Below are 25,794 nucleotides of genomic sequence, written 5' to 3'. Positions count from 1 at the left end.
GGAGAGATCAAATAAAACAAAACAATAAATGAGGCAAGACTGAGCTTCTGAAACATGAGTGGCTCTTCTAGATGTTGCTGAACTACAGCTTCCATAATTTTTGACCAGTCGGTTGGGGCTGGTGACTCCGACAACATCTGGTAGAACACAAATTTCCGAGCCCTGCTCTAAAACCTAATATTCTTGCCATCTCCATACCAAGCTGACCCTGGGCCTGGGTGACTGGTGTGTCCCAAACTTTGGACTCTCACACACTCAGCCAAGTCCTTGGAATTCTTGTAAGAAGAGCAACTGAGGGTGTTCCTAAGACTAAGGGGGAAACTTTGAAATTCCCTTGTCATGTTTGTTCTTGGATGCTGCATGTTGCTTAAGTAATCTTGTTATATTTGTAATATTGATTTTTTTTATGTTATTGTAATTTTCTTTGCTATGTTATTATGCTACGTTACTATGCTATTGATTTGCTTTCTTATTATGAAATTGTTATTGTAGTATTTGTTTGACATACATCTTTGTTTCTTTGTTGTAAGTCACTTTAAGCACATATATTTTTGGTGGAAAAAAGGCATTATAAATAAAATGAATGAATGATTGAGGTAGCTATCAACATACCTACTCATGGTTCTACCTACCCACTTCAAACCAGGTCCAGCAAAGGAAGGTTGTCTACAGTCTTGTCTACAAATAGGTAGCAGACTTAGTGCCACAGACATAACAGAGTTGAATTGAAGGCTGAGACACTTAGAATGTATTGGGATGTTCATACACACCTGAAGAGGTGATGTGCATTTGATAGCAAGAGGTATTGACACTGTTACTATTACAGAGAGACAGGTGTTGTAAATAAAAATATGCCTTTTCCCTTATGGGGTATCCAAGAGCCCATATAGAGTCCTTACATAGGTTCCCTATTGGTAGGAGAAAATAACAGAGGCCAACCAGAGAATATTGAGAAGCAAAGCAGCTAGTAAGCCTGATCTTTATCGATCTGTTGCAACAGGGTGCTCCCCTCACATGCAGGACAGGAAGAGGACCCCCCAAAATTGCTGTGCAAGGGCATAAAGACTTTTGAAATTCCCATCCTCTAGCTCAAGACCACCCCCAGAAACATTATGCATACATCACAGAAATTTAAATGTTGTTTTTCTCCTGTCACAGTTTATCTCCTGTCTGGCAAGTTACTTGATTGGATTGCCTGGGGAGCCTGGCCATTCTTTTGTAGTGGTAAAATACTTATTTCCTGGGCCAGGTCACAGGCTCACACCTTATTCAAACAGACATATCCTTGAGACAGGATTTGTGAGGAAAGAGACAATGGGGAGGCTTTTCCTATCACACAGGCAGCACTACCACACCGGTGAACAACAGGTTATGTGTCAGTGAAGAATGCATGTGAGAGCAATCTGTGAATTCAGAATGACTATGGAGAAGATAAAATAAACAAAAATCTATAAAATGGTAAGGTCTCCAATTGTGCACACATATAGGCTTTCTATCCAGGCTTCTTACTTTCCACTTAGAATTGTCATTAACCTATTTAATACCAGCGAAGGGGAAGCTCTAGAATAAGCAGTGCTATTTCTCTAGAAAAAGAGGTGCCAGAACTCACGATGAATACCTGCGTCATTCTATAAGAAAGGCAATGGCACCCACCTGAGAGGTGCTGGAACTGAGTTCCTGTGAATTCCCCCTGAAAAAAGCACTGAGAATAAGCATGTGATATTCTAGCTCAATACACACAGGTGGTGACAATAATATTAGAATTATAGTGGGAGGGGTAAACTGGAAACCTGCAGCTAACTGAACAGTAGTTATTGGATTACTGAAAAGGCAAGGCATTATGAAAGGTGCTGTTTCCTGTCTACCTTATACACGGTTCATTCTTTGTAGATCTCAAGTTTGCTTAAAATGAAATAGGTTTCCTAATCTGCAATTGCCCACAAAGTGGCTTCCTCGGAGCATCCTGCCCCCTGTTGTTTTCCAACTCAGTGTTTGGCTGGTTAGAACTTTCTTTCTCTTCCCCCTCAAGGCAAAAAGCTATTGCTGATGAAGTGATTTCATTTAGCTCAAAATGATCCCTGTTAGTTACATGAAAGATGGAACACTTATTCTCTTACGCTGGTATGCAGAGTCTCCTAAGTACAAAATACACATCAAGGGCCAATTACACATGAAAAACCGCTGATGGTATGAGAGCTGGTTAATATTTCTGAATTATTAAGTCTGACAGCATAATCATGCCTTTTTGTTGTTTAGGCTGTTGATACCAGATGTTGAATGCACAGCAGAATGTAACAGCATAATAGAAGACATTTTAAGGTAGCACCGTTCTGCAGAATGGAACAGAAACTGCTTTGGGTAACTCCAAATGTAGAAAAGCAGATGCTGGATTCTAATAAAGGGGCAGCTTTGTGTAGCAAAATGCTTGTGGTCTTTCCGGATACGTATGGCTGCATTGATATTTCGGCACGGATACATCCAGGCCACCAATTTATTCCTACTGAGTGGTGGCTTCTGTACTTGCTGAATTCTGGGGTGCAAGATTAAAGAAGGCTCTTAGAAAAGATTCACCATAGGATTAGCTTCAGTTTTAGCAGGTTTTCAGGAAATTAGAGTTCACAACTTAGCTTAAGTTTGGTGATAATTCATGTGATTAATCTCTGGTCAGCCCACTACTCCTATAGTTTGATGTTAAATTAGATATGCCATAAATTGTGTGAATGAAATTAATGTGCATGTTTTCATATTGATTAATTTGCATATAGTCTGTCATTCACAAATTTATCAACTGGCAATTTTATCAACTGAGGAACTATTATGCAAATTTCATCCACTTTTGGCCAAAGGAAGAAAGGTGATAGCTGCTTTCTGAATTTCTCAATGTGTGTGGCAACCCAAGAAGGCTTGGATGAACCCTGAGTCAAATCAGGAAGCCTGTGGACTGTTTTAAAAAACCACTGAATTGCAGTGTGTACTGAATTCTGTGACCAGTGCACACCCCTAATGCAAACATATGTACTCACGAAATCTGGTTGCTTGCATAGTTTCATTCTATTTGTATAAGCAGCTCCTTTGGATCATGTTTCACATGTATGCTGCAAAGGTACATCTGGTAGAAATTCCTGCAGACTAATAAAAATCTGCCAATATGATTTAATATTTGTTCGTTAAATGTGTTTATTGTTTTATGAAAGGAGAACATCAAGGGGAGAAATGAATATCAAGAGCCATTTGCATGTGAAATATTACTGATGATTATGAGAGCTGATTAATATTTCTGAATTATTAAGTCTGACAATATAATCATGCAGTTTCCCTTGTTTCTTCTGTTGGCACCAGATGTTTAATGCAGGGTAAAATGAGACTGTAATATACTCTGTAATTAATGGCTGGAAAGCACAAAAGTATATACTCCAAATTTATATGACTATGAAGATGTTTTTGTTCCATTAGTATGAATAAACAGATGTTCTTTTGAAGAATGTTCACTTGACATGTCTCAAAATCCCCCTGGGAAGTGTGGATTTTAGGGGATTTTCCATGACAAAAGAGCTAAGTTTGTTTTTTACGGAAAATAAGCCGTGGCTTTGTGGTTAGTCAGCAGTCTTCCTTTAGCACTGGAAAAAGACACGAAAGAGTAACAGCAAGTTTAATATGAATATGGGTGGATGTGGAAGTGTGTAAAATTCTCAGATTCCATTGATTTGGAGCAGAGTAATAATTTCAATATAGAATGCAGTGTATTTAAACACAGACACAGACACACACTTAAATTTAAATTCTTAAAATATGTTTAGTCTCTCTGCTTAAAAGCAGTTAGTACAGACAACCACTTTGCATATGATAGCTCCCAATTCAGTTGTATTAATTTCATTGTGATATGGGACTGAATACAGAAGCCCCCTAGCCTGGTGTCTCTTGATGGTGCAAAATGGTGTAGGGGTAGCCTTGTCCTACCACTGCTCCATAGGGTTCCTCTACATGAGGGGAAAATCCTAATTGGGTCAGGATTTGTCCTATGTACATACATGAGTACATCATGTTGATCCCTTTGACATGGCTTGCAAATGTGCAGCCATGAGTATTGCTGATCCATGCCATTATCGGGATGGGACAGGGCTAGCTATGCATGCATGCTTGCAGCACATGAGTGGGTTCATGTGAATGCCCCTCATTTGCCTGCCACAGATAGAATATAAGCCTCATGTCAAGATTGCACAACACCTTTCACAGCAGTTATTGTGGTGAAGTGAAATTGACATATTTCACCCCAATCATCTTGAGGCACAACATGTTGAATAAACAGTGAACGTAAGAGTCTGTCTGCCACTTCCTTCCTTTAACAACACTGACTCACTAACTCCTTCTACATTTAAATAGCTTCCCCTATCCTTTATTGCACAATCTGCTAATTTGGGGAGGGGGGAGAACAGCTGTTTGGTAGACAGCTGTTTCGTTTAACAAACAACTGAGAAAACTGCTCTCTTGGATGCAGTAAACAAACAGGAAAATTTTTGATTTAAAATTGTTGGGACTCGTGCAATTGCACTGCTGTGTGGGCTGTGATGAGGCATGGGAGCACATGAATGCGCACTCCACTCCTGTTGTGTCTTAAAAGCATCTTTCTCAGCAATACATTTCACCCCCTTTTTTGGCAAGCACTTTAACTCACTGAGTTTATAAATTAATCCTGGGGTTTGAGTGGCTTCTAATGGGGAATACAGGGTTTCTTCTATCCATCGCAAACCTGTACAAAAACTCTCATGCTCATGAAACAGAAAAACCCTGGCTTAGCAGTCCACTTAAGGTAAAACACTAATTGTTAGCAATCACTTGCATCACTGAGATGGAGAAGTGAGCCTATTCTTGTGAAGCAGGGTAAAATTACTTGGTGAAACCATTCATCCCAAAATTCTGCAGCCTGCTTTTTTCAGGATTAGATGGGTAGCACATGTCCAAGATGTGAGCAATTCAGCAGTCCTGGTTCTACTATTTTGGGGACAACATGGAGACAAGAGATCCAATGAAGGCAGCACATAGCAGCCACTATTAATCAAACTCTTCTTGGCCAGGAGCACCCTTAGCTAGATCACTGTGTAGTAAAGAAGATCTAGGCTGTCATGGATTAGAGGATGGTGGCTGCAGATCAAGAATGAAACTCCTCTTGAGACATTTGAATGCTATTGCCAGTCAGATAATAGATAATATTGAGTTAAATGGGCCAGTGGTCTGACTCGTATAGCAGGTCTTTCTATCTTATATTGTAAAAAACCAGAGCTCTCCATGTTTCTTTGTGCTATAGCAATTTGGAAGCCATTTTCTTCTGCAATTTATGGACCAGGGGCAATCTGGTTTGGTTTTTCAGTCTGATTTGTAGAAAATCTCCCCCTTCCAGTTCTTATCAATTTTCATGGCTGTTGAGCTATCCAATCTTTAATAACAAATCAGAAAGATGTCTGAAATATCATTAGACTATGCCACCATATGGCTGAGATTAAAAATGAATACAACTACAGCACATCTGTCAAAAGCAACTTACTATTTAATGAGAAATCAGAACTCAGAGATAAAAAGTCTTTGTTTCCCTAGTTGCAATACAGATTTATTTCTCTTGGCCATCTGGTCAACTGGGGTATTGTTTTGATTCAGACATGTGACTGCAGGGGTGTCACAGCAATTATGCTGGGATGCAATGAATATCCTAAGTTTTGCAGGTTACAGTATATACTGACTACATATGTGTACGTTTCAGGGTAGGTTTGGTTGCTACTGTTCAGGTGATGAATTATACAGAACTGGAAATAAAGATTCCTGAAGAGATAGTATCTTTGTTATTTCTTAGGTTTTGCATTGTACATTTAATAGTGCTCACTTTGTGGCGATCAGAGCATGTATTCAAGAAACTCTTGCCAATCTGTAAGCTGCTTAATGCAGTTTAAAGGTAAAGGTAAAGGTACCCCATCCCGTACGGGCCAGTCGTGTCCGACTCTGGGGTTGCGCGCCCATCTCGCTTAAGAGGCCGGGGGCCAGCGCTGTCCGGAGACACTTCCGGGTCACGTGGCCAGCGTGACAAAGCTGCTCTGGCGAGCCAGCACCAGAGCAGCACACGGAAATGCCGTTTACCTTCCCGCTATAAAGCGGTCCCTATTTATCTACTTGCACCCGAGGGTGCTTTCGAACTGCTAGGTGGGCAGGAGCTGGGACCGAACGACGGGAGCTCAACCCGCCGTGGGGATTCGAACCGCCGACCATACAATCGGCAAGTCCTAGGCACTGAGGTTTTACCCACAGCGCCACCCATGGCTTGACAGTGTATATACTGCAGGTGTACATCAGCTCTGTGTGGCAAATTGAGGGGATTTGGTGGTCTTCCCTACCTTTCTGAATCAAAGAGAGATGTCAATTCCCCCCTCAAGTGAGAGCAGCATCCTCTGGAGGGGGTTGTTGTGCCTCTAAATTTATGGTGCTTTTTAGATTGCCTGTTACTGTGAATGGGGAACATAGAGATTCACATTTCAAAGGATACCTGTGCTTCGCTTTGTGCATTGTTTGGTTAGATGCAAATTAGGTGAATTCATATTAAAATGTTAACCAATGGGAAATTGCCCCCCATTCCTAGCCAGGATCCACACCAGCCATTTGAGAGGACTGATTTGTCCATCAGTTTAAAAGCAAATGTGCCCACTTAAGTGGTTTGTGATCACAGCCCATATGCTCTAAAATAATGCAACTGCTTTGCCTTTGGAGGGCTATAAATACATAAAAAGCTGTCTTCAGAACTTCCCCTAACCTCAGTTGTACTTTTCAAGGATGCATTGTGTGATCTAACTGATAACAAGCCAGTTTTTGTTTACCTGCCCCCCCCAAAGATAAGCTGCTCTAGGGTTTGTGTCAAGATAACTTACCTTGCTTAACTAGCTATGCCCTGAGATACTGAAAGAACCAAAAGGTTTAGTAAGAGATGCAGTTTTTTAAAGTCTGCTTAAAGTCAGGCATTTGCGTCTGTTCCATTGTGAGCACACCCTTTGTGACAGGTTTTGCTTACCTCCATAAGCTTTAGGTCAATATGGCTGACCTTGCCAACGAGACGAGTGCAGAAGCAGATTCTGATTTCAATTACATCCAAACCAATTCAACTTGAGCCAAAGTAGGGTCCAAGAGCCTCTTCCATCATCGTTTAGCCAATCAGCAGAAGGCACCTACGATGGAAGAACAGGTTGGTATACCATCTGCAAATGGGGTTTTATTTTCTGAGGGAATATTCACTCTGACTGCTAGGTAAATCTACTCAATTTAGCTTGTGTTGGTTTTTTGTTTCGGTTTGTTTGTTTTTGCCTACTACAACACCTAAGATTGATCTCCCATTTTGTTAATATAAAAATGCTGTTCACAAAGCAGCAACTAATCATCACAATCAAAGTGAAAGTCATTAAGAAAATAGCAGCCAAAAATCAACTGAGTACCGTTTAAGTTCTTAACACATTCTCCACACACACACCCGACTCATAATCCTTCACTCTTTTCAGCTCATTAAAATACACATACACATAATTCCCTGTGGCAGCAGCTTCCTTCTGAAGGTTCTTAGCTCTGGAGGGTGGGACAAGGCAGGTGGAAAAAGCCATTACCTGCTGGCCAGGACAGAGTCTTTCTCTCTTCACAGTTCTTCCTCTCTTTGGAATGATTCTTATGGTGGCATCTGTGTGGGAAATTTCTTGACTCAGCTGATTAATTGTGTGGGTTTTTCTGACATGCAGGAGTCAGGTAGAATCTAATATCCAGACATGATCCCCCAAACCTAAGTGATAATAGAGCAAAGCATAGCCATAACTGTGCCTTGTTTGGAGTATGCGCTAAGCAGTTTTGAAACATACATGGGAGCAGTTATGTCCTGCTGTGGTTGGAGCCATCCAGATGATGGAGGATTGGTGGGCTTAGGCACCAGTGGCAATAACAGCAGTTAAAGCAGTTGTTCTATGGGTTAGTCACAAATCTTCATGAAAGGAAAGTATCCTACTACCTGCAGTACAGATGGGGAACCTGTGGCCTAATTTCATGCATCTGAACACTGGGCCCATTCTTGTTCTTTGGAACACTACTCTGGGAACCAATTCCGCTTCCATGCTTGCTCTGTCTATCTGTCTATCTGTCTGTCTCTCGCTCTGGGGCCACATGAAAGCAATTGACTTTTCATGTGGGTCAGTGGACCTTCATAGAAAATGTCCTCCCCCACTCCTACCCTTCCTTATAGTTCATGTGGGAGACATTTCCATTTGAGTTGGAGAAGGAGGATACATGTCTATGTGGAGAGAAAAACTTTCTGAGAAAGGTGAGGAGGAAGAGGGAGGAAGCAGCAGAGAAAAAAAGGTGAATGATGGAAAAGGGGATGTGGAAAACCAATTTGAAGAAGCAAATTCACACTATCCCTTTTCTGACTATTGGCACATGAACCTATCAACACAACTCAAAAAAATCTTTGAAAAGGAAGCCAAACTGCAAGATGATGAGATTCAATCTAGGCACATGCTGTAGTGTTGACAGAACCAGCTCACCTCACTTTCATGCGCTGAAAAAGCCACTACATACTAATTTCACCATGTACAAAGATGACCATATGGATTGGCTCTAAGTTACCCATTTTGAAAACTGGAGAAATTTATACTGAAGAAACAAACTAAGGTGAGAGAGCATGCATCACATGCAAATAAGAAAGAACAGAATGTTGCATTGAGTATGAGTTATATATGCATATGGCTAGCAAGGGCATCTGGTGTCTTTTCCTTTTCTATCATATTGAGAAGAGGAACACAAGGTGGAATTTACCCAGGCATAAACAAATCTTTTAGCTGTAGGGGGAACAGAAGAGTGCAGTTTTGATGAGATACTGGAAGAAGAACCCACATTGGCTTTGCTGCAGATGCAATGAAAGTTACAGGAGTCAGCAAGCACATGCAGCCTCAAGAGGACATGTGCTAGAGATGACCTTAACACTAAAAGAAAAAATTCCCAAAGAAAGACAATAGGCCTGATTTTCCCTGTTCCATGCAAGTATATGAGATAGCAGTTGGGGACTGAGTGAAAGAGCCAGAAGGATAGCCTAGGATAAAGCAAGATGAAAGCCACAGTGTGGTTGCAGAGGTAATTAATTATTAATTATTATTATTATTATTATTATTATTATTATTATTATTATTATTATTATTATACTGGACTCTGTATTTTTCTCTCCCCCCCCCACACAGAGAGAGGGAGAGAGAGAGAGAACTGGTGCTGCCACCTCTTACAGCAACAATATTCTGCTTTTCAGTAGCATGTATAGAAGTCCTCATGTGCAGCATTATATGTGTACCCAGTGCTTTTTTCTGGGGGGACACAGGAGTATGCATACCCCTAAACATTTTGTGAATCTAAGTCTGGCCTCATTGAGGGACAGTGTTTCAATATGAGTATGAAAATGAAAGTACCCCTAAACATTTTTATAAGAAAAAAAAGCACTGTGTGTACCCCATAGCTGATGGGGGTGCCTTTATTTCCACTTTCAAAATAGGAAAGATAGAGACTGAAAGTATCCATCTTCCAGCATGTAAACTGGTAAATTACTCTTATGCTGCAGTGCTGAGGTGATTGCCACAATCACCTGAGGATAAATCCCACTGCACTCAATGAGACTTATTTCTGAGTGACTATGTCTTGTATTGCACTGTTTAAAAGCTCAAACTACTGAATCTTTGCAAAGGCAAGTGTTAACAATAGAGGACATAAAAAATGTAGCTGCGATGTGACTTTCATATCACTTTGGCTCTTGTTCTTTCTCATTTGCCATAGCGCCTGTGAGAATAAGGGAATGGGGCAAATTCAAAGGTTGATGATAAGCAGAGAGGCCAGTCCTTGAGGTTCTTCATTAGCAAAGAATGCATCACATTTCCAGACAGTGCTTTTGCTGAACATGCTATGCCATCTGCTCTGGAGGCTTTTGGTTTCATTTCAGACACAACTGGCTCCAGCCCATTTTCAGCAGTTGATGAAAAAAAAAAAAAAGTTTCTCAAAATGAATGAGCATCCCAAAACACAAATCACTTTTTTTTAAATTTTTTTGCAGATTTTATGGTAAAGTTTCAAAACAGTGCAGAGGGAGAGACCGTATGTGTGTAGCCCTAAAGGGCTTACAGATTCCTATTGTAACTCATTGATTCCTGCAGTGCATAGTTTCATCTGAAAGTTTCAAAACAGCATTGATCATTTTATAGTGTGCACTACCTTTCTTTTTTTTAAAAAAAAGTGTTGAATGCTACAACAACTGCTGGCCTAAAAGCACTTCGGCTGACAGAATCCTACTGATACTTATGAGGTTCCAGCAGAACAAGTAGCTCTAGGAGAATAGCCAAAAGGCACATGGTGGGGTTTTTTTTTGGGGGGGGGGGAGAGAATGTAATTCAAAATCTCAGACAATTTATGTGCTACCATTAAAAATAGGCATGAAACTTCAGCAACTGGCGAGGCTGAAATGAAGGCTGGCAGAAGCTCATAATGCATATAGATCTGCTTACACTTGGCCAAGCACAGCACTCATAAGAGCCAAAGTTGCTGTGCTGGGGGCATCCATATTTGTTTAATTGCATGTAACGTATAGGATGGGAATGAGGAGTGGGGCTTTAACATCAAGAGAAGTGAACAGGTGAGGGGACGGTGACCTTAAAGTCAACCTTATGTTCCTATACTCCTTTGTCTTGAGAACTTTTCAAATCTGTCCTCCTTCCTAGTGCTAGAACTGGTCTCGAAGCAAAGTGCACAAATAAAAGTGTGTGTGAGAGAGAGTGTGTGTGTGTGTGTTCAGACTGGTTTCATAATTAAAAGGTCAATATAAATTTAAATGCAAAAGTGGAACAAAAGTAGCAGAATGAAAATGTTACACAAAAATGCCAGGCGTGGGACTGGGACTTAAATTAAAAACAAATAAACAGATGAAGTGTAACTTTGTACAAACAGATAAAGTGTAGCAACTGCTCACTGAAGGATGAGTTATGTTTTCATTGATAATTGCAGTTTGGATTTGTTTGACTGTTATTTTTATTCTAAAATAAAATAGCAGAAAAATGTAATGCGAGCAGGCCACACAATGTGCTGCAATGCTTGGGGAGGGGAGGGGAAAGTCTCCTTCATCTGGCACTGGAATGACCACACAATTGGTGCCAGGGAAGACTCCATTTGGTGAAAATTCCTCACCCACATCGTATATTCAAAGCCCCCTTATGCCACTCTAAGGTTGTGGCTTCCCCAAAAGCATGCTGGGAACTGTAGTTCTTAATAAACTATAATTCCCAGGATAATATGAAGTCATGGCTTTTAACTTCTTCCCTATATTCCAGCCTTCCTCTCAGTGGATCCCAGGACAGCAATTATCCTTAAAAAAACATTATAGAAACAGTTTAATGTTTAATCATCTCAGTCAATGAATTCAGTGTTGCTGGAACAAAATCTTTCAGCCATCAAATGCCTTGTTAAACAGGAATGTTTTTTAAATTCTTCCTGAAAGTCAAGAATGAGGGAGACAGAAATACCTCACCAGGGAAGCAGGCCATTGCAGGAGGAGAGAATCATCCCTGTCACCTCAGGAGCCAACTCCTAGGGGCCAAGAGGGCTGCCCCCCCCCCCAAGGTTGATGGACATTGCCATTCAAATGGTGCATGTGCAGCATGTCATGTGAACGATTATGTGGGATGGGACTTACCTCCCCCACAATATTTCATTCAAGTTAACACCTCTGCCTGTCACAGGTCAACACCAAACAGGGAGCCCCTAGCAGTGGCACCAGTCACAAGGCCTCATCTGCTGATTGCAGGGTCTGAAAGCACAGACACACAAGAGATGTGGCTTCCCTAGTCATGTTCTAGCCTCACCATGAATTTGTATGAACGTTGCTTTAAAAATTCCATGATGTACAAGGTAATCTGGAGGGCAGATTTCCCCTCTGATACTATAGAAAAGGCACCTGTTTTAGTTCCTGGATGCTAGCTTTGCAGGGGAAATATTTCTGTTTTTTTCTCCCTCTTGAAGACCAGTACTGTATTATGGCAGGTTTATTATAATACCATTTACCTTGCTTTGTGATCAGCTCCTGTTAATTTGTGGTACCGTATTTTTCGTCCCATAGGACGCTCCATCCCATAGGACGCACCTAGTTTTTTTGGGGGGAAATAAAGAAAATTTCCCCCCTTTTATTTCCCCCCCAAAACCAGGTCGGGGAAACCGAACCATGTCAAGGAACAGCGGGATGGCGGCGCTGCGCCTCCTTGCTGTCCCCCGAGCTTGTGGGGCTGGCCGATGTCTGTCCGGCGCGCGGGGCGCTCTGCTTCAGGGTGCCCTGCGCGCTGGGCGGCAGGCTGCTATCCGCAGCATAGGGAGCCCTGCGGGACCTCCTGCAGGGCTGCCTAGGCTACGGGTGTGTTCCTGAAGCCTGGAGAGCGAGAGGGGTTGGTGCGCACCGACCCCTCTTGCTCTCCAAGCTTCAGTGAAAGCCTGCATTCACCCCATAGGATGCACCCAGATTTCCCCTTCATTTTTGGAGGGGGAAAAGTGCGTCCTATGGGGCGAAAAATGCGGTAAGTTCTTAACTGAGGTACCACTTTACTTCTGGGTTAGCAGAGTCTGTAACCCGAAGTGTTTGTAACCCAAGGCACCACTGTAAAGCAGGATGTGGAGTGTTTCAGTGTTTAATGCTTCCCTTTGGAGATCTGCCAAAGTCTAAGTGAAAACTTTTCCATAGGTGATTCATTATTTCTTCATCTGTTGCAAACATTGTGTGACAATTACAGGGCAAACCTTAGTTGTATTTTAAAAATATCTTTTCTGTTGTCTTCCTTTTCTTCTGCCTAGTATGGAAATATCATTAGCTATTTTGCAGAATGGGTCACGTAAGTTTAAATCAGTTATACATCGCCAGTGACTTGGCTCAATGCAGACTATGTTACACAATTCAACTGAAAAAGTCAACTGGAACAGGAAGGGCAAAAGCCACACTTGAATGCAGACTAGCCCCCCCCCCAATATAAAAAATTCTCCTTACATCCTTGAAACTCTTGCTTGTTATTTGCAGCTGACATTCTGCATTTGACACAAAGTTAACATTTCATTCAGGTTTGCATTGAGTGTGAGGTGTTAAAACCTCCATTTCCCTTTGCTCTCTCTCTCTTGCATTCCCCAGGGGGATGTTGGCAGCCTGCTAAAATATTCAATGAACCAAAAACATTCCAAAGAGCTGCAGGTCCCAACCTCACCTCCCACCCACCTCCACATGTTCAGCCCTAGCAGCCACTTCTGCTGCCATTACATGAATGGAGCTGCCAAAAATATATTCATCAAGAAGGGGAGAAGTAGGATGAACTGGGTTTTCCTTAACCCAGAAGCACAGAAATCACTGTCAGTGTGAGAGCCAGTGTGGTGTAGTGGTTAAGAGCGGTAGATTTGTAATCTGGTGAACCGGGTTCGATTCCCCGCTCCTCCACATGCAGCTGCTGGGTGACCTTGGGCCAGTCACACTTCTCTGAAGTCTCTCAGCCCCACTCACCTCACAGAGTGTTTGTTGTGGGGGAGGAAGGGAAAGGAGAATGTTAGCCGCTTTGAGACTCCTTTGGGTAGTGATAAAGCGGGATATCAAATCCAAACTCTTCTACTCTTCTTCTTCATACTTTGGGTTCACCTGCTCAGTGGTTTGATCTATGGGACAGATAGCGAAGCTGTAGCCCTACAGATAGTACTGAAATCTCTGGCTGCAGCTGATGGGAGTTGGGCCTGACCCACACTACAGCCCTTTAACAGTCATCGTTTTACCCAAATAAATCTGGGAAGTGTCATTCGTTGAAGGTGTGGGGATATGTTGGGAGACTCCTATCCCCCTCACAGTACTACAATTCTCCAAGTTCCCTGGGATTTGAAAAGGGCCGGATTTAGGTTTGATAAGGCCCTAAGCTACTGAAGGTAATGGGGCCCTTTATACGTCCAGCTGTCCTTTGTCAACAACAAGCTGTTGCTGTTTTTTGTGTTTAATATATGCTAGATGGTAATTTATGGACCTAATAGGTCCATACACAACACAAAACACTGTTGCTGTATGTAGGTTTGATTTTATTTGTTTTTTATCTTATATTTTGGAAATGTACATCCAGGTGTTTTTTTTTCCTTTAATTTTTTTGGGGGCCCCCAAGAGAGTGGGGCCCTAAGCTATGGCTTGTTTAGCTTATATGTAAATCTGGCACTGGATTCAAATGTTAAACATCTCAAAGTGTGATGGGATGGGTCAGCCTTGGAAGGTGCAGGAAGGTCCCAGGTGAGGTGTGAAATAACTTTGAATAATTGTGGTTGTACTCATAAAGGCAATAATTTCCAGAACTGTTCATTTACAAAATGTTGAAATAAAATTTCATTTTGATTACTCCCAACTATCATTTGGAGGAAGTGCTATAGCAAACAAGCTGTTTGCTTAATGCAGGCTTCCTCAACCTCGGCCCTCCAGATGTTTTGAGACTACAATTCCCATCATCCCTGACCACTGGTCCTGCTAGCTAGGGATCATGGGAGCTGTAGGCCAAAAACATGTGGAGGGCCAAGGCTGAGGAAGCCTGGCTTAATGCTTGTAACAGGTTCCATGTACCAGTAATTTTTTTTTTAAAAAATTAAGCATCCTCAGAATATAATTTTGGACTTCAGGGCAAGAGTCTAGCTTAGAATATAACATTAGTTTTAGCAAGAGGATATTTCAAATAATACAAAGGAACAAAGTAATTCTCTTCTCATTTAGGTTTTAATAGTTTGACAAACTTTCAATAGTGTGGATGTTCTTTTAGGAGGATGTTGTCACAGTGGCTGAGGTTGCTTCCAAATGAGAACAATTTAGCAGCAGCTTTAAGATGGACAGGTGTCAACACTGTTGGCATTTCATGGAACGCTCTTTCCAGTTTTCTATATATTTATACATATAATTTCTATATACATTTATATTTTCAATCATACATTTTAAATACAGTATATGTGTGTAAGATATAATAACAATGTATAGTATGATATACTGTATTATACAGTATAAATGTTAAACTGTGACAATAATGTTACTTATTATACTTAAATATGTTCCCTCTGTATCCAGATAATCTAGAATAACAAAACCTGAAAATCTACCTAAAAGCATATAAATATATTATTCAGATTCATGTTTAAAATCATCCAGTTGTGCATGTAAATATGGTTTTGTTTTCTGTTGCTTGATTCCCCAAACCAGTCCTTTTGCACACTGCCACTGAACAATTCAGCATCTTAACCTAACTTCAAGCATGTTATATCCACACAAAAAGAATACTGCCAAAGTAAGATCAGCTTACAAAAGGAAGAAATTAGGGGCCAGATTAAGAAAACTGCCCCCACAAAGACAATTGGATGAAAGGGACATCCCAACCTCTTTGCTTTTATGCAGGAAGCACAGGTGGTCATCTAATGTGAGAGACAAGACAGGAAAGACAGCTAGAGAGTTTCTTTCGCCTGCCATCTCACTTCAAGTTATTTCAAATTTTACCTTTGAAACTGAAGTTGCAGCATATAGATTAGGGATGGGGAACTTCTGGCTCTCCAGATGTTGTTGGACTCCCTTAAGCCCCAGCAAGAAGGAGCAATGCATAGGAATTCTGGGAGTTGTAGTCCAACAATATCTAGAGAACTACAGATTCACTGTCTCTGATATAGATGGTTCCCAGTGTTTAAATTGTATCAACAAGAGCCATATCCTAATTCAAGTCTAATTAAAGCAAAACTATCAATTTACACAGAGCCTGTATTTGGCTCTTTCAAAGAGGATTGCAGCCAAAAAGAACCATAGCAATATCCAATGTTGCACATATTTATGCATAGGGGTCTGCAGCTGGTAGCCCACAGGCCAAATCTAGCCCACTGAGGAATGCTGTCTGGGCCCCAGTTGCCCTCTTTCCTCAGCAAGATGATGAAAGGCAGGCAAACACAGAAGAGCAGTTGAAGGAGAAATATTTCTACATTCCTCACCCAAAGGCAAATTATTAACTCTGATTTTAGGAGATGGAAATATTTGCAGAGGTGATCAGTTTTCCTATGCTAAACATAAACTGGAAATGCTACACAATTGGGGGGGGGGGTCAGTATTCTGGCTAGTTATGCAAGACAGGTTACATTTTAAGCTACAAAACAAGAAAAATGCATTAGGCCTGACCTCTAAAGAGTGACATCTTAAACTCATAACAGAGCAAATTATTTCTACACAGATATGTGAAGGTTATCTGCTAGATCTAGATCATTTCATAAGAAGAAAATCTGATTGCTGTTCCTTACCCTTTAACTCAATCTCTTCAATGCACCTGAAAATGTGGTCCCTGAGGGGAATCCTTCCCTGGTGCACTCAGCCCCCTCTCACCCCAAAATTAGGCTTGAAAAAAACCTTCTGTAGCCAATAGAAGGCTTCTTTAGTTTGTAAATATGCTTGCAGAACCTGAAAGGCTGGTAAACCCTGATGTGCATGCAAACCTGTGTATCATATAGGTATGCTCCCTACAGAATTAGGAGCAGCTGCAACTCCTACTGAGTGTACTGGCTGTCAATGTGAATAGTGAATAGTCCTGGAGATAAAAAGCAATGAGGAATCAAACCTGGTACTTGGCCAGAGAGACGAATCAAGCATGCTGCTGGTCTACCAAGTACACTGTTGCCCAGTGGCATCCCTAACCAAGCTGGCAGAGAGAGTGTCTGGGTTGCAGGACCCCAAAAAGATAGTCCTGCATGACTTCAATATCCACATGATGGCTGTGGGGGCAGCTTGAGACTTCATGGCCTCCATAACAACTATGGGTCTCTCTTAGATGGTCACACCAGGCAAGACACACACTCAATGTGATCTTTGCTCTAAGTGGTATGAGGGATGGGGGAGAGCAATGTCATCCATATTGAATCTAATGATAACTGTAACAGTTTGTCAGGGATGGGCAGGAGTCCGAGGAGTGGGCGGATGTGCAGGCAGAGGTGGCAAGGGAGCAGGAGCAGGATCCAGGAAAGGGGCCAACAATTTGTGGGGTTCTGTGCCACCTGTAAGGGTGGTGGAAAAGGGGAGTCAAGTTGAAGAGACATGGCAGCCAGAGAAGGGAGTGTGGGAGGCAGGAGAAGGGTTGCAGTGAGTCTCAGAGGTGGAAGAGGCAGTGAAGGTCCCAGACAGAATAGTCCCTTTGGAATATCCCGTCCTCCCTTCTGCTGTCTCCATGCACAAGTAGGTGTTTAAAGTGATGGAGCAGCTGGAGCTGCTGGTCAGGAGGAGTCATAAGGTGCTTGCACGCACTATGTCAGAAAATGGGGAGGGGGCATTAAGTAAGCTGACCGTGCTGTTGCTCCAACACATCCAGATCAGAGCACAGAACTAGATAGCTAGTTAGCAGGTGCAGAACTGATGTAACTGTGGGAAATATTCGGCCTCATATAACCAACATGCAAAACTCTAATTAATGCACGAAAGGGTTAAGACCATAGAGTAAGCTGTCCTGCCAGGCTTAGCTAGGTCACACCCCCTCACAGTTGGAGAAAGGGCTACCAAACTCTTTGTTCTCTCACTTTCCACGTCACTTTCCTTCTACAATGTGATCCCTTTCACTGAGGATGTCCAAGCTAGATGCTCTAAGCTTAGCCCACATGGCTTTCGAAAGCCATCTCTGTGTTTCTACACAAATAATATAGCATTTTTGGAAACTAAGTTGTACTGCCTGTCTTTCCTTGCTGCTATATGGAAAAGCACGTGAATCTGACCTTTGAAGAGATTGTAAGTAAACCTTTTTCAACTTACCAAAAGTATGGACTCTTTCTATGCTAAGGGAAAATAGGAGTGCCATGGTGTTTGGGATACAGTGTATACTTCTGGTCACTTCAACTCTAAAACGACATTGTAGAGCTGGAAAGGGTTCAGAAAGGGGCAACCAAAATGATCAAATAGTTGAAGTGAATCCTCCATGAGGAAAGGTTGCAGCTTTTGGAACTTTTTTTAGTTTAGAGAAAAAATGAGTATAAGATTATGCAAGGCATTGAGAAAGTGGCCAGAGAAATGATTTTATCCCTCTTTCTGCACACGAGGTTGAGAAGTTTACTGAACTCTCTGCTATGACCCCCAGGTCTCGCTCCTGGTCAGTCCCTGCCAGTTCAGACTCCACTGAACTCATGTTAAGTGATATATCAAATTGTACCTTGTTAAAAGCTTTTTGAAAGTCCAAGTATGCTATGTCGGCCAGATCACCTCTTATATACATGCTTGTTGACAGCGCAGTCTTTAGCATATGCGCTGTTGGGGTGCGAAGATCTGCCCAGTGCCCCCAAATTTAATTTAGTCCCCCAATTAACTTTTATTATGCATATGTCAGATACCACGCTTACGCCTTATCTCTTGTTTACAAAAGAAGGGAGGAAAAAGAAACAAACTTTTTTATTTGCTCATTCATTTACAATACACTTATGTAGTGGACGCTCAGGTTGTGAACGTGATCCATACGGGAGGCACATTTGCAACCCGCAGCATCCGCAACCTGCAGTGCCACATCTGCGCACGTGCAGGTTGAGATTTGGCACTTCTGCGGATGCGCAAAGCGCGATTTAGCGCTTCTGTGCATGCGTGAGCACCGAAACCCAGAAGTACAGTGGTACCTCGGGTTAAGTACTTAATTTGTTCCGGAGGTCCGTTCTTAACCTGAAACTGTTCTTAACCTGAAGCACCACTTTAGCTAATAGGGCCTCCTGCTGCTGCCGTGCCGCCGGAGCATGATTTCTTAACCTGAAGCACTATTTCTGGGTTAGCGGAGTCTGTAACCTGAAGCGTATGTAACCTGAAGCATATGTAACCTGAGGTACCACTGTAACCTGTTCCGGTACTTCCAGGTTTTGGCGCGCCCGTAACCCGAAAACCCGCAACCTGAAGCATCTATAACCTGAAGTATGACAGTACTTAAGTATGCAACACCACCACACAAACTTATAAGTATTGTTTAGGCACCTACTTAGGAGGAACATCAGTCGTGTCAAAGGTGCCGCTGACCCCGCTGCCGTATTGCAGCTCAGTACAATATGTAACATAATATTTTGATGTAAGTTAATTTTGCATGCACGGTGCCATTGTGAATGACACGCGCTGTCATTGATTCAAGCACCACCATTGTGAATGACAAGTGCCGCTGCTGGCACTGTGCATCTTTGGTAAATGGGTGCACAAAGTCGAAAGTCCTTTAGTGAAACAGTAGGTATACATTTCGGTAATACCTAGGTATATGTGTATTTTGTTTTTCTAGCTTGATCAAAATTATTTATTATTTCATAACAGGTAGATAGTTAAGAGCTTAGGCGGCTTCAGCGGTGGGTGCCTGACACACCCCAGAATTTCGGTGCCTGGGTGCCCTACACCCTTTGCACCTCCCGAAAGACGGCCCTGCTTGTTAACACTCTCAACGAACTCTTTAAGAAGTTTGTGAGACACGACTTGCCCTTGCAGAAGCAGTCCTGGTTCTGCTTCAGAAAGACTTCTTTTATATGCTTGGTTATTTTATATGTACCCCTACTTTCCACCAGTTTTCTGGGACAGACATTAAGCTGAGCAGCCTGTAATATAAAGATTCCTTTTTAAAAGAGGGGTGTTACATTAGTTACTTTCCAGTGCTCAGGTCTGGAGCCTTATCTGATGTCCTTTTGGTGTGTGGGGTGGTGGTGGTGGTGAACAGTAAGACTAAAATCCAACTTCAGCTACACTGAACGGAACTTATTTTACTTTCAAATAGTGATGCATTGTGTTATATTGACGCAGAATACCAGCCTTCTCTCTTCCCTTTCCCTTGCGCTGAAAACAATCGCAGGTCTGGATTAGGAGCTCTGTCAGGATCTGTTAGTAGTCTGGTAAATAAATTACTAGATCAGCAGATGCGCTGCGGAGCCTGAATACAACAGGCGAGATTCAACAAAATCCCGTAAAAAACACACACCCAGAAACTGATTCTTTCTCAGGCCGCCGCTTTCCCCAGACATCAGGGCGACGATCTGCCTTCTTTGCTTTCTGGAGCAGCTTCTGTGGAATAATAATCATCCTCCTTCGCTCCTCGCGGCCAGCTCTCCCCCAGCTTCCTCCCTTCTCTCCTCCAATGGGAAGCCGGACCCTGAGATCCAACTTCCCTGGGGAAGGGAGCGCGCGGGGAGCGGGCGAGGCGGGCGCGCGGGGTCTTTGCCCGTCTCTTCCGCGCTTCCCAAGCGGCTCTTCCAGTCGCTCTCCTTCGACGGTGGGGCGGGGCTGGGATTTTCCCTGGGGCCGCCCCACTGCGCTCGCCTTCCAATCGGAACGCCGTTGTTGCTCGGTTTTTTTCTTTTCCCCGTCGCTGTCCAAACTTCCTGTAACGCTGCGGGAGGGAACCGGGAGCGGGAGTTCCCTGGCGGGAGATGCCTGAAGTTTGCTGGCAGAGAGGGAGGTCTCTGCTGCGGGAAGAGCGACAGAAGCACGTCGAAGGAGCCGAGCTCCCCCAAAATGGGCCTCCTCGAGCTGCTGTCCCCTCGCACCTACGGCCTGGCGCTCGCTACTGCTCTGGCGCTCTGGGCGCTCTGTGTTTTCTGCAGGCGGAAAAGGTAAGAAAGGAGGAGAGAGATCGCCTGGCTGCAGTGCCGTCGCTCTGCTGGCTGCAGGAGATCGCAGCAGGGTTGTTGAGATCCTGCAGGACTGGAAGACCCGGCAGAGTCAAGGGGAACTTGGATCCCGTTTCAAAGTTGGCTCTGATGCACCAAGGTTAACTTTGCAGAAAACGAAGGGGGAAAGAGAGCGATTGTGTCCCGTAACGATTAGCAGATTTATAGATCCACTTAACGCTGTTATCTTGTTAAACTGGCACCACACATGCATACTCTCTCTTATTTTGAGTTTGCTGCAACGACCGGGGGCGATCTCTCTGGGACGTTTCCTACACGAGAGGCGTCAGGTTTTACCAGGGAGTGTTGTAGGTTCTGGGGACTTGGCAACATGATTTGGGTGGCCCCTCGAGCATTCACCTTTCCACAAATCCCCAGAGCCACACCGCCGTGGGAGAGTGAATGAGAGCCATTCCAGACGGTTGCTCAATGGGCAAAGGGGGCATTGCAAACAGGTTTTCTTTCACATATCTGATTTCCCCATGAAAGGGCAAAACTGGATGAAGTGCGGGTGAATGCAACCTGGCATTTTGATGCCAGCAATGTTGCTGCCACAAAGTTGGTGGATGCATGAGAAGCAACTACCCCAAAATAAGCACCCATCCCCAAGTGAAGCTGTAGTGGGCCTCTTGCTTGTGTGCCCCTCCTCTGGTCTTTTTATTTCAATTCCTTTCCTGATGACTCCTAGCATGGAATTTGCCTTCTTCACATCTGCTGCACACTGGATTGGCCTCTTCATCAGTCTATCTGCTGTGACCCCATGATCTTGTTCCTGGTCAGTCACTACCAGTTCAGATACCACGTGCATTTGTTTACATTGAATTGCATTTGCCATTTTCATGTCCATTCACCTGGGTTGAAGAGATCCTTTTGGAGCACATTGCAATTCAATTTTTCTTTTAATTTTTTCTTTTAATCATCCTGAACAATTTCACCAACAAACTTGGCTGCCTCACTGCTCACCCTGTTCACCTTGAAATCTACATAATTTATGGACAAGGTATAAAACACAGGTCCTAATACCAATCATTGGATGCCCATGGGAATCCCACAAACAGGGCATCAGTGTTACAGTGCTCTCCCTACTTGTGATTCTCAGCAACTGCCATTCAAATGCATACTGTCTCTGAGGTAGAACATAGCTATTGTGGCCACAGATGGCCTTATCATTCATATCCCGGTACTTGTCTACCAATACTTGTGGGACTCCACTTTCTACACCTCTTCATTGGGAGAACTGTCTATATGGTTCTATTCTGTGCTTCCTGTTTCTTAACTACTTCCTGATCTACAATAGGACCTCTCCTCATATTCCATGACTGCCAAGGTTACTCAGGATCTTTGATGAGACATTTTGTCAAAAGCTTTTCAGAAGTTCTAATACACTGTGTCAACTGAGTCACACTTAGCTATATGCCTGTTGACATTATTAAAGCATTCTACAAGATAGTAAGGCAGGACTTGCAGAAGCCATCTTGGCTGTGCTTTGGTAGGCTTGCTATACATTACGAAAATTCTTGACGTGTCCTTGCTTTCGGGTGTAAAAAAGGTGTCATTTTGCTGAACTGGCAAAATGTCATGGAAAACCTGGATATATGGCAACACAATGGAAAAAGCAGTTCAAAAAGCTTAGGTTTCCCCCCAAAAAAGCTGAACAATTTCATGGGTGTCAGGAATTTTACTTTTTGAAAGTAAAATTGGCAAAGCTTGTTTTCTGTGTTCTTGGTTATTTTATCTTTAACAATTCATCTATGAGGCCTAGAACATCATTCCTTGTCACCACTTTTTTTTTGCAGTTCCTCAGACTCCCTCTCTGCAAAAGTTAGTTCAGGCACAGCAACCTGACAAATGCTTCTCTGCATTCTCCTTATCCTCCTCTATCACACCTTTGACTCTTGTCATCCAAAGGCCCAGCTCCCTTCCTAGCTGATAATCTATTGCTGATGTATTTAAAGCATATTTTTTTTTGCTTGGGCTTTTATGATTTTAGCAATGTGCTCTTCATATTCCTAATTAGCATTCATTATTGTTTGTGTCAGGATTCTTCTTCCCTATAACACCTCACCCCCCTGAGAAGCCTTGGGTACCCGGAATGGTTCCTTAGTCCAGGTTCTGCCTGTGTGGTCACAGGATCCCTTTTATTATAAGCAGCACTTATAACTTTGCTCTACTTCCTCGGCTTGCCTCTCACAGGCGTTGCCCTTGTTTTTCTCGTCTCTCCCTGGGGCAAAGGTTCTCCTTCTCCTAGCTACTTGTCTCTCCTTTCTTTCGCCTCACCTGCCTCCTTGTGTTTTTGCTCCTGCTGCTATCACACGCCCCCATGCCCACCTGCCAGCCTTTTATCATGCTACTGTGAGTGTGTGAGGGCATTCCCCATGCTATCTTCACAACATGCCACTCCCTGTCCCTGGAAGCCTGCCTGCATTTCTTTTGCCAGTGTTAGCTTCTTTTCGTTCCCATTCCATTTTCTAAAGGAAGTTTTGCTTCTGGTAGCGTACTTGACTCTGCTTGTTACCTTCTGTTGTGGGGCTGCAGAGGGGAAAGGATTGGAGCCAGAGTTGTCCCTGCATTCATCCCAGAGTGGGCAAATGAGAATAGGCCATGTCCACATCTCCATGCTACAGAGGTGGCTCTGCTTCTTCCTCTGTGCTCTTGCCCAGAGGATGAGAAAAGATGAGAGGTTTGCTCCTTGTATGAGCAGCTGCTTCTGTCTCCCTCTGGTCAGAGTAGCGGTGGGGATTTGGCCCTGTGGGAGCAACCTTCTTTGCTGCACCATCCAGAGAGAGGCAGGGCAGGCAAATGTGGTGGATTGTGGTCTCCAGCAGCACCACAGACTGAGCCTGCCACAGCCACGGCTCACAGAAAGCATGTGAGTGAGAGAAGGCAATGGCTATTCCTGCAGTCCCAACAACTGTTGCTCGCTCTCTTTCTCTACGTGGCCCAGAGAGAGAGAGAACAAGAAGTGGTGGGACTGCAGGAATAGCTATTGCCTTCTCTCGCTCACATACTTTCTGGGTGGTTGTTGTGGCAGGCTCAATCTTTACCTCCGCACCTCTGAGAGCAAGAAGGGAGGTAGCAGAGGTTGTTTCTTGTAGCTTCCACTCGCCTTGTGCCACTTGCCCTCTCAGCCTGAGCAGGAAGAGCAGAAGAAGGAGGTGTTACTCTTACATGGCAAAGTCTTATTTAATGGCGTGAGTCTGCATCTGCTGTGTCTGTAGATACATAGCCTTTTGATTAAAATGCAATATGTAAACTGAAGTAAAGATGTGCATCTTTGCCCAGGCCTTTGAGGGAGTGGGATGGTGCATTGAGGACTCACAGGTTTTGGCCTTTCAGTTTTTTATTATTATTTTGAATCATACCTTTAGGCAGTTTTATGTTTATGCTTTCTTTATGGAAGGTTGGCAGAAATCAGAAATTATCAGTTGGTGTTATACGGGATCACAGAGTGGGCCTCTTGGATCTCCTTAGGGTGGGGACCTTCCAAGATACAATGCCACACCTCACAAAACTCAGTGTTTAGTTGGAAACAGTGGTGGCACCAGAGTAATTGAAAGTGGGCATGGTGAGAGGTGAAACTTTGCTAAAACCTATAAACTAGCCCATTCTTTGGAGAAGTCTTCTTGTTCCCTCATTATGTGGCTGTTGTACAACACACACACACAAATCTGCACTGAAATAAATAAGAGTATGTGCATATTTTCATGTTCACTTGCTTTGGTGTTTTTACCATGCAGTTTTGAAGTGCTTGTATAAATGCTCCTGTTTATAGGGAATCCTAGCACACAGGCTAGAGATTAAATGTACCAGTAATGTTTGCCATATGAAGAACAATGTTGTGTAAGTTTGCTTCCAGATAATAATTACCTAACATTATTCTACAGGAAACCATTTCCCTGAACTAAGCTATATTTCTAAAACAAAGGCAGGGATTCTGTGGTCCTTCAGATGTCATTGGACTGTAGCTCCTCTCATCCCTGCTATTAGCTATGATCTCTGGAGCTGGTGACATCCAACCGCAAGAGTTTCCCCATTCCTGCCCTAGAACACCATTTCCTTCTTCGTGACAAATTATAGGTCTACTAACATCTCTTTTAAACCAAATGAGCCAAAAGTCGAACTCCACTTATGTAAAACATCTGTGTCTGTATCCATATATGATAGTTCTTCTGCTTTGATCCAGTCTCAGAAAGCATGGAAAGATGTAGCCTTCTGTCTTTTCATTTTTATGCCTTCATTTTTATTGCCAGAATAGCAAATGTAAATATATGGTTTGTGGCCATTGATAGCCTCTCTGAATTTGTCTACTCCTCTTTGTGTGAAGAAGTACTTTTTGACATCACTGATGGTGGCTCTTGAAGAACATCAGAATCCTACCATAGGTAGGAATACTGCAACCCCTCCAACTTTATTCATAGATCTCATTGCCTCAATAGCTTTGGCTATAAAGCTTGGAACCAAAAACATAACACTGTATTTTTGAGATTGTAGAGTTGTGTACCAGCTCAGTGAAAACACCGTTCTGTGTTCTCAACTATGAGCATTTATCCAACAAATATGTTGCGGATGTTCTGTTTATGGTCTTATTCTTAAAGGGAGATTGCCATGTTTTCTGCTTAGTTTTTTCTGTTTTGCACATGCCAGGGACTCTAATTTTTTTTAAAAAAATCCATCTATGAATATATAATTGTTTCAGGATGTATTAGAGTGAGTTAGATAAACTATTGCCTCATTCTGGTTTAGTGCACACATTTGGAAATCCTGTTTGTATATTTTTGCAGTCTTTGGAGAGCGTCTGGGCTATTGGTATTACTTTTGAGCCAAGAACGCTTCTGCCATTTTTACCTTTCAAATTGTGTCTTTTAATATCTTCAGAGGCTCAAATGGCCCATTTAGAGGAAGGATGTGAATGGCAAATGACTAATTCTATACCTAAAAGGATGTTAGATGTTTTTAATTGAAAGGAAAATAGCAAGAAGGTTTTACTAGGTTATAAAATGTTAACGGCAGAAGAGAGTGTAGCATTGAAAACACTCTATTTTCGTTGCCATGCCATAGTAATGTACACTACTTATTGCCTTTTTCATGATCATTCTCATT

At 42.8% G+C, this 25,794-nt stretch overlaps 1 protein-coding gene across 1 annotated transcript in view; it reads left to right on the top strand.

The window, feature by feature from the left end:
• The first annotated feature begins 20,384 nt into the window (after positions 1–20,384).
• CYP7B1 (cytochrome P450 family 7 subfamily B member 1) overlaps positions 20,385–25,794 on the top strand; it is a 107,578-nt gene continuing 102,168 nt past the window's right edge. The window contains exon 1 of the mRNA XM_082233887.1: positions 20,385–20,637. Within this exon, the coding sequence (XP_082090013.1) occupies positions 20,540–20,637 (98 nt within the window). The 5' untranslated portion in view covers positions 20,385–20,539. The remainder of the gene's footprint in view (positions 20,638–25,794) is intronic.

The sequence above is a fragment of the Podarcis vaucheri genome (assembly GCF_965113315.1).
Source record: "Podarcis vaucheri genome assembly, chromosome: 8".
In the NCBI taxonomy this organism is placed as follows: Eukaryota; Metazoa; Chordata; class Lepidosauria; order Squamata; family Lacertidae; genus Podarcis; species Podarcis vaucheri.
Note: the sequence above shows the minus strand (reverse complement) of the source record. Positions and strands in the feature narration are given on the sequence as shown.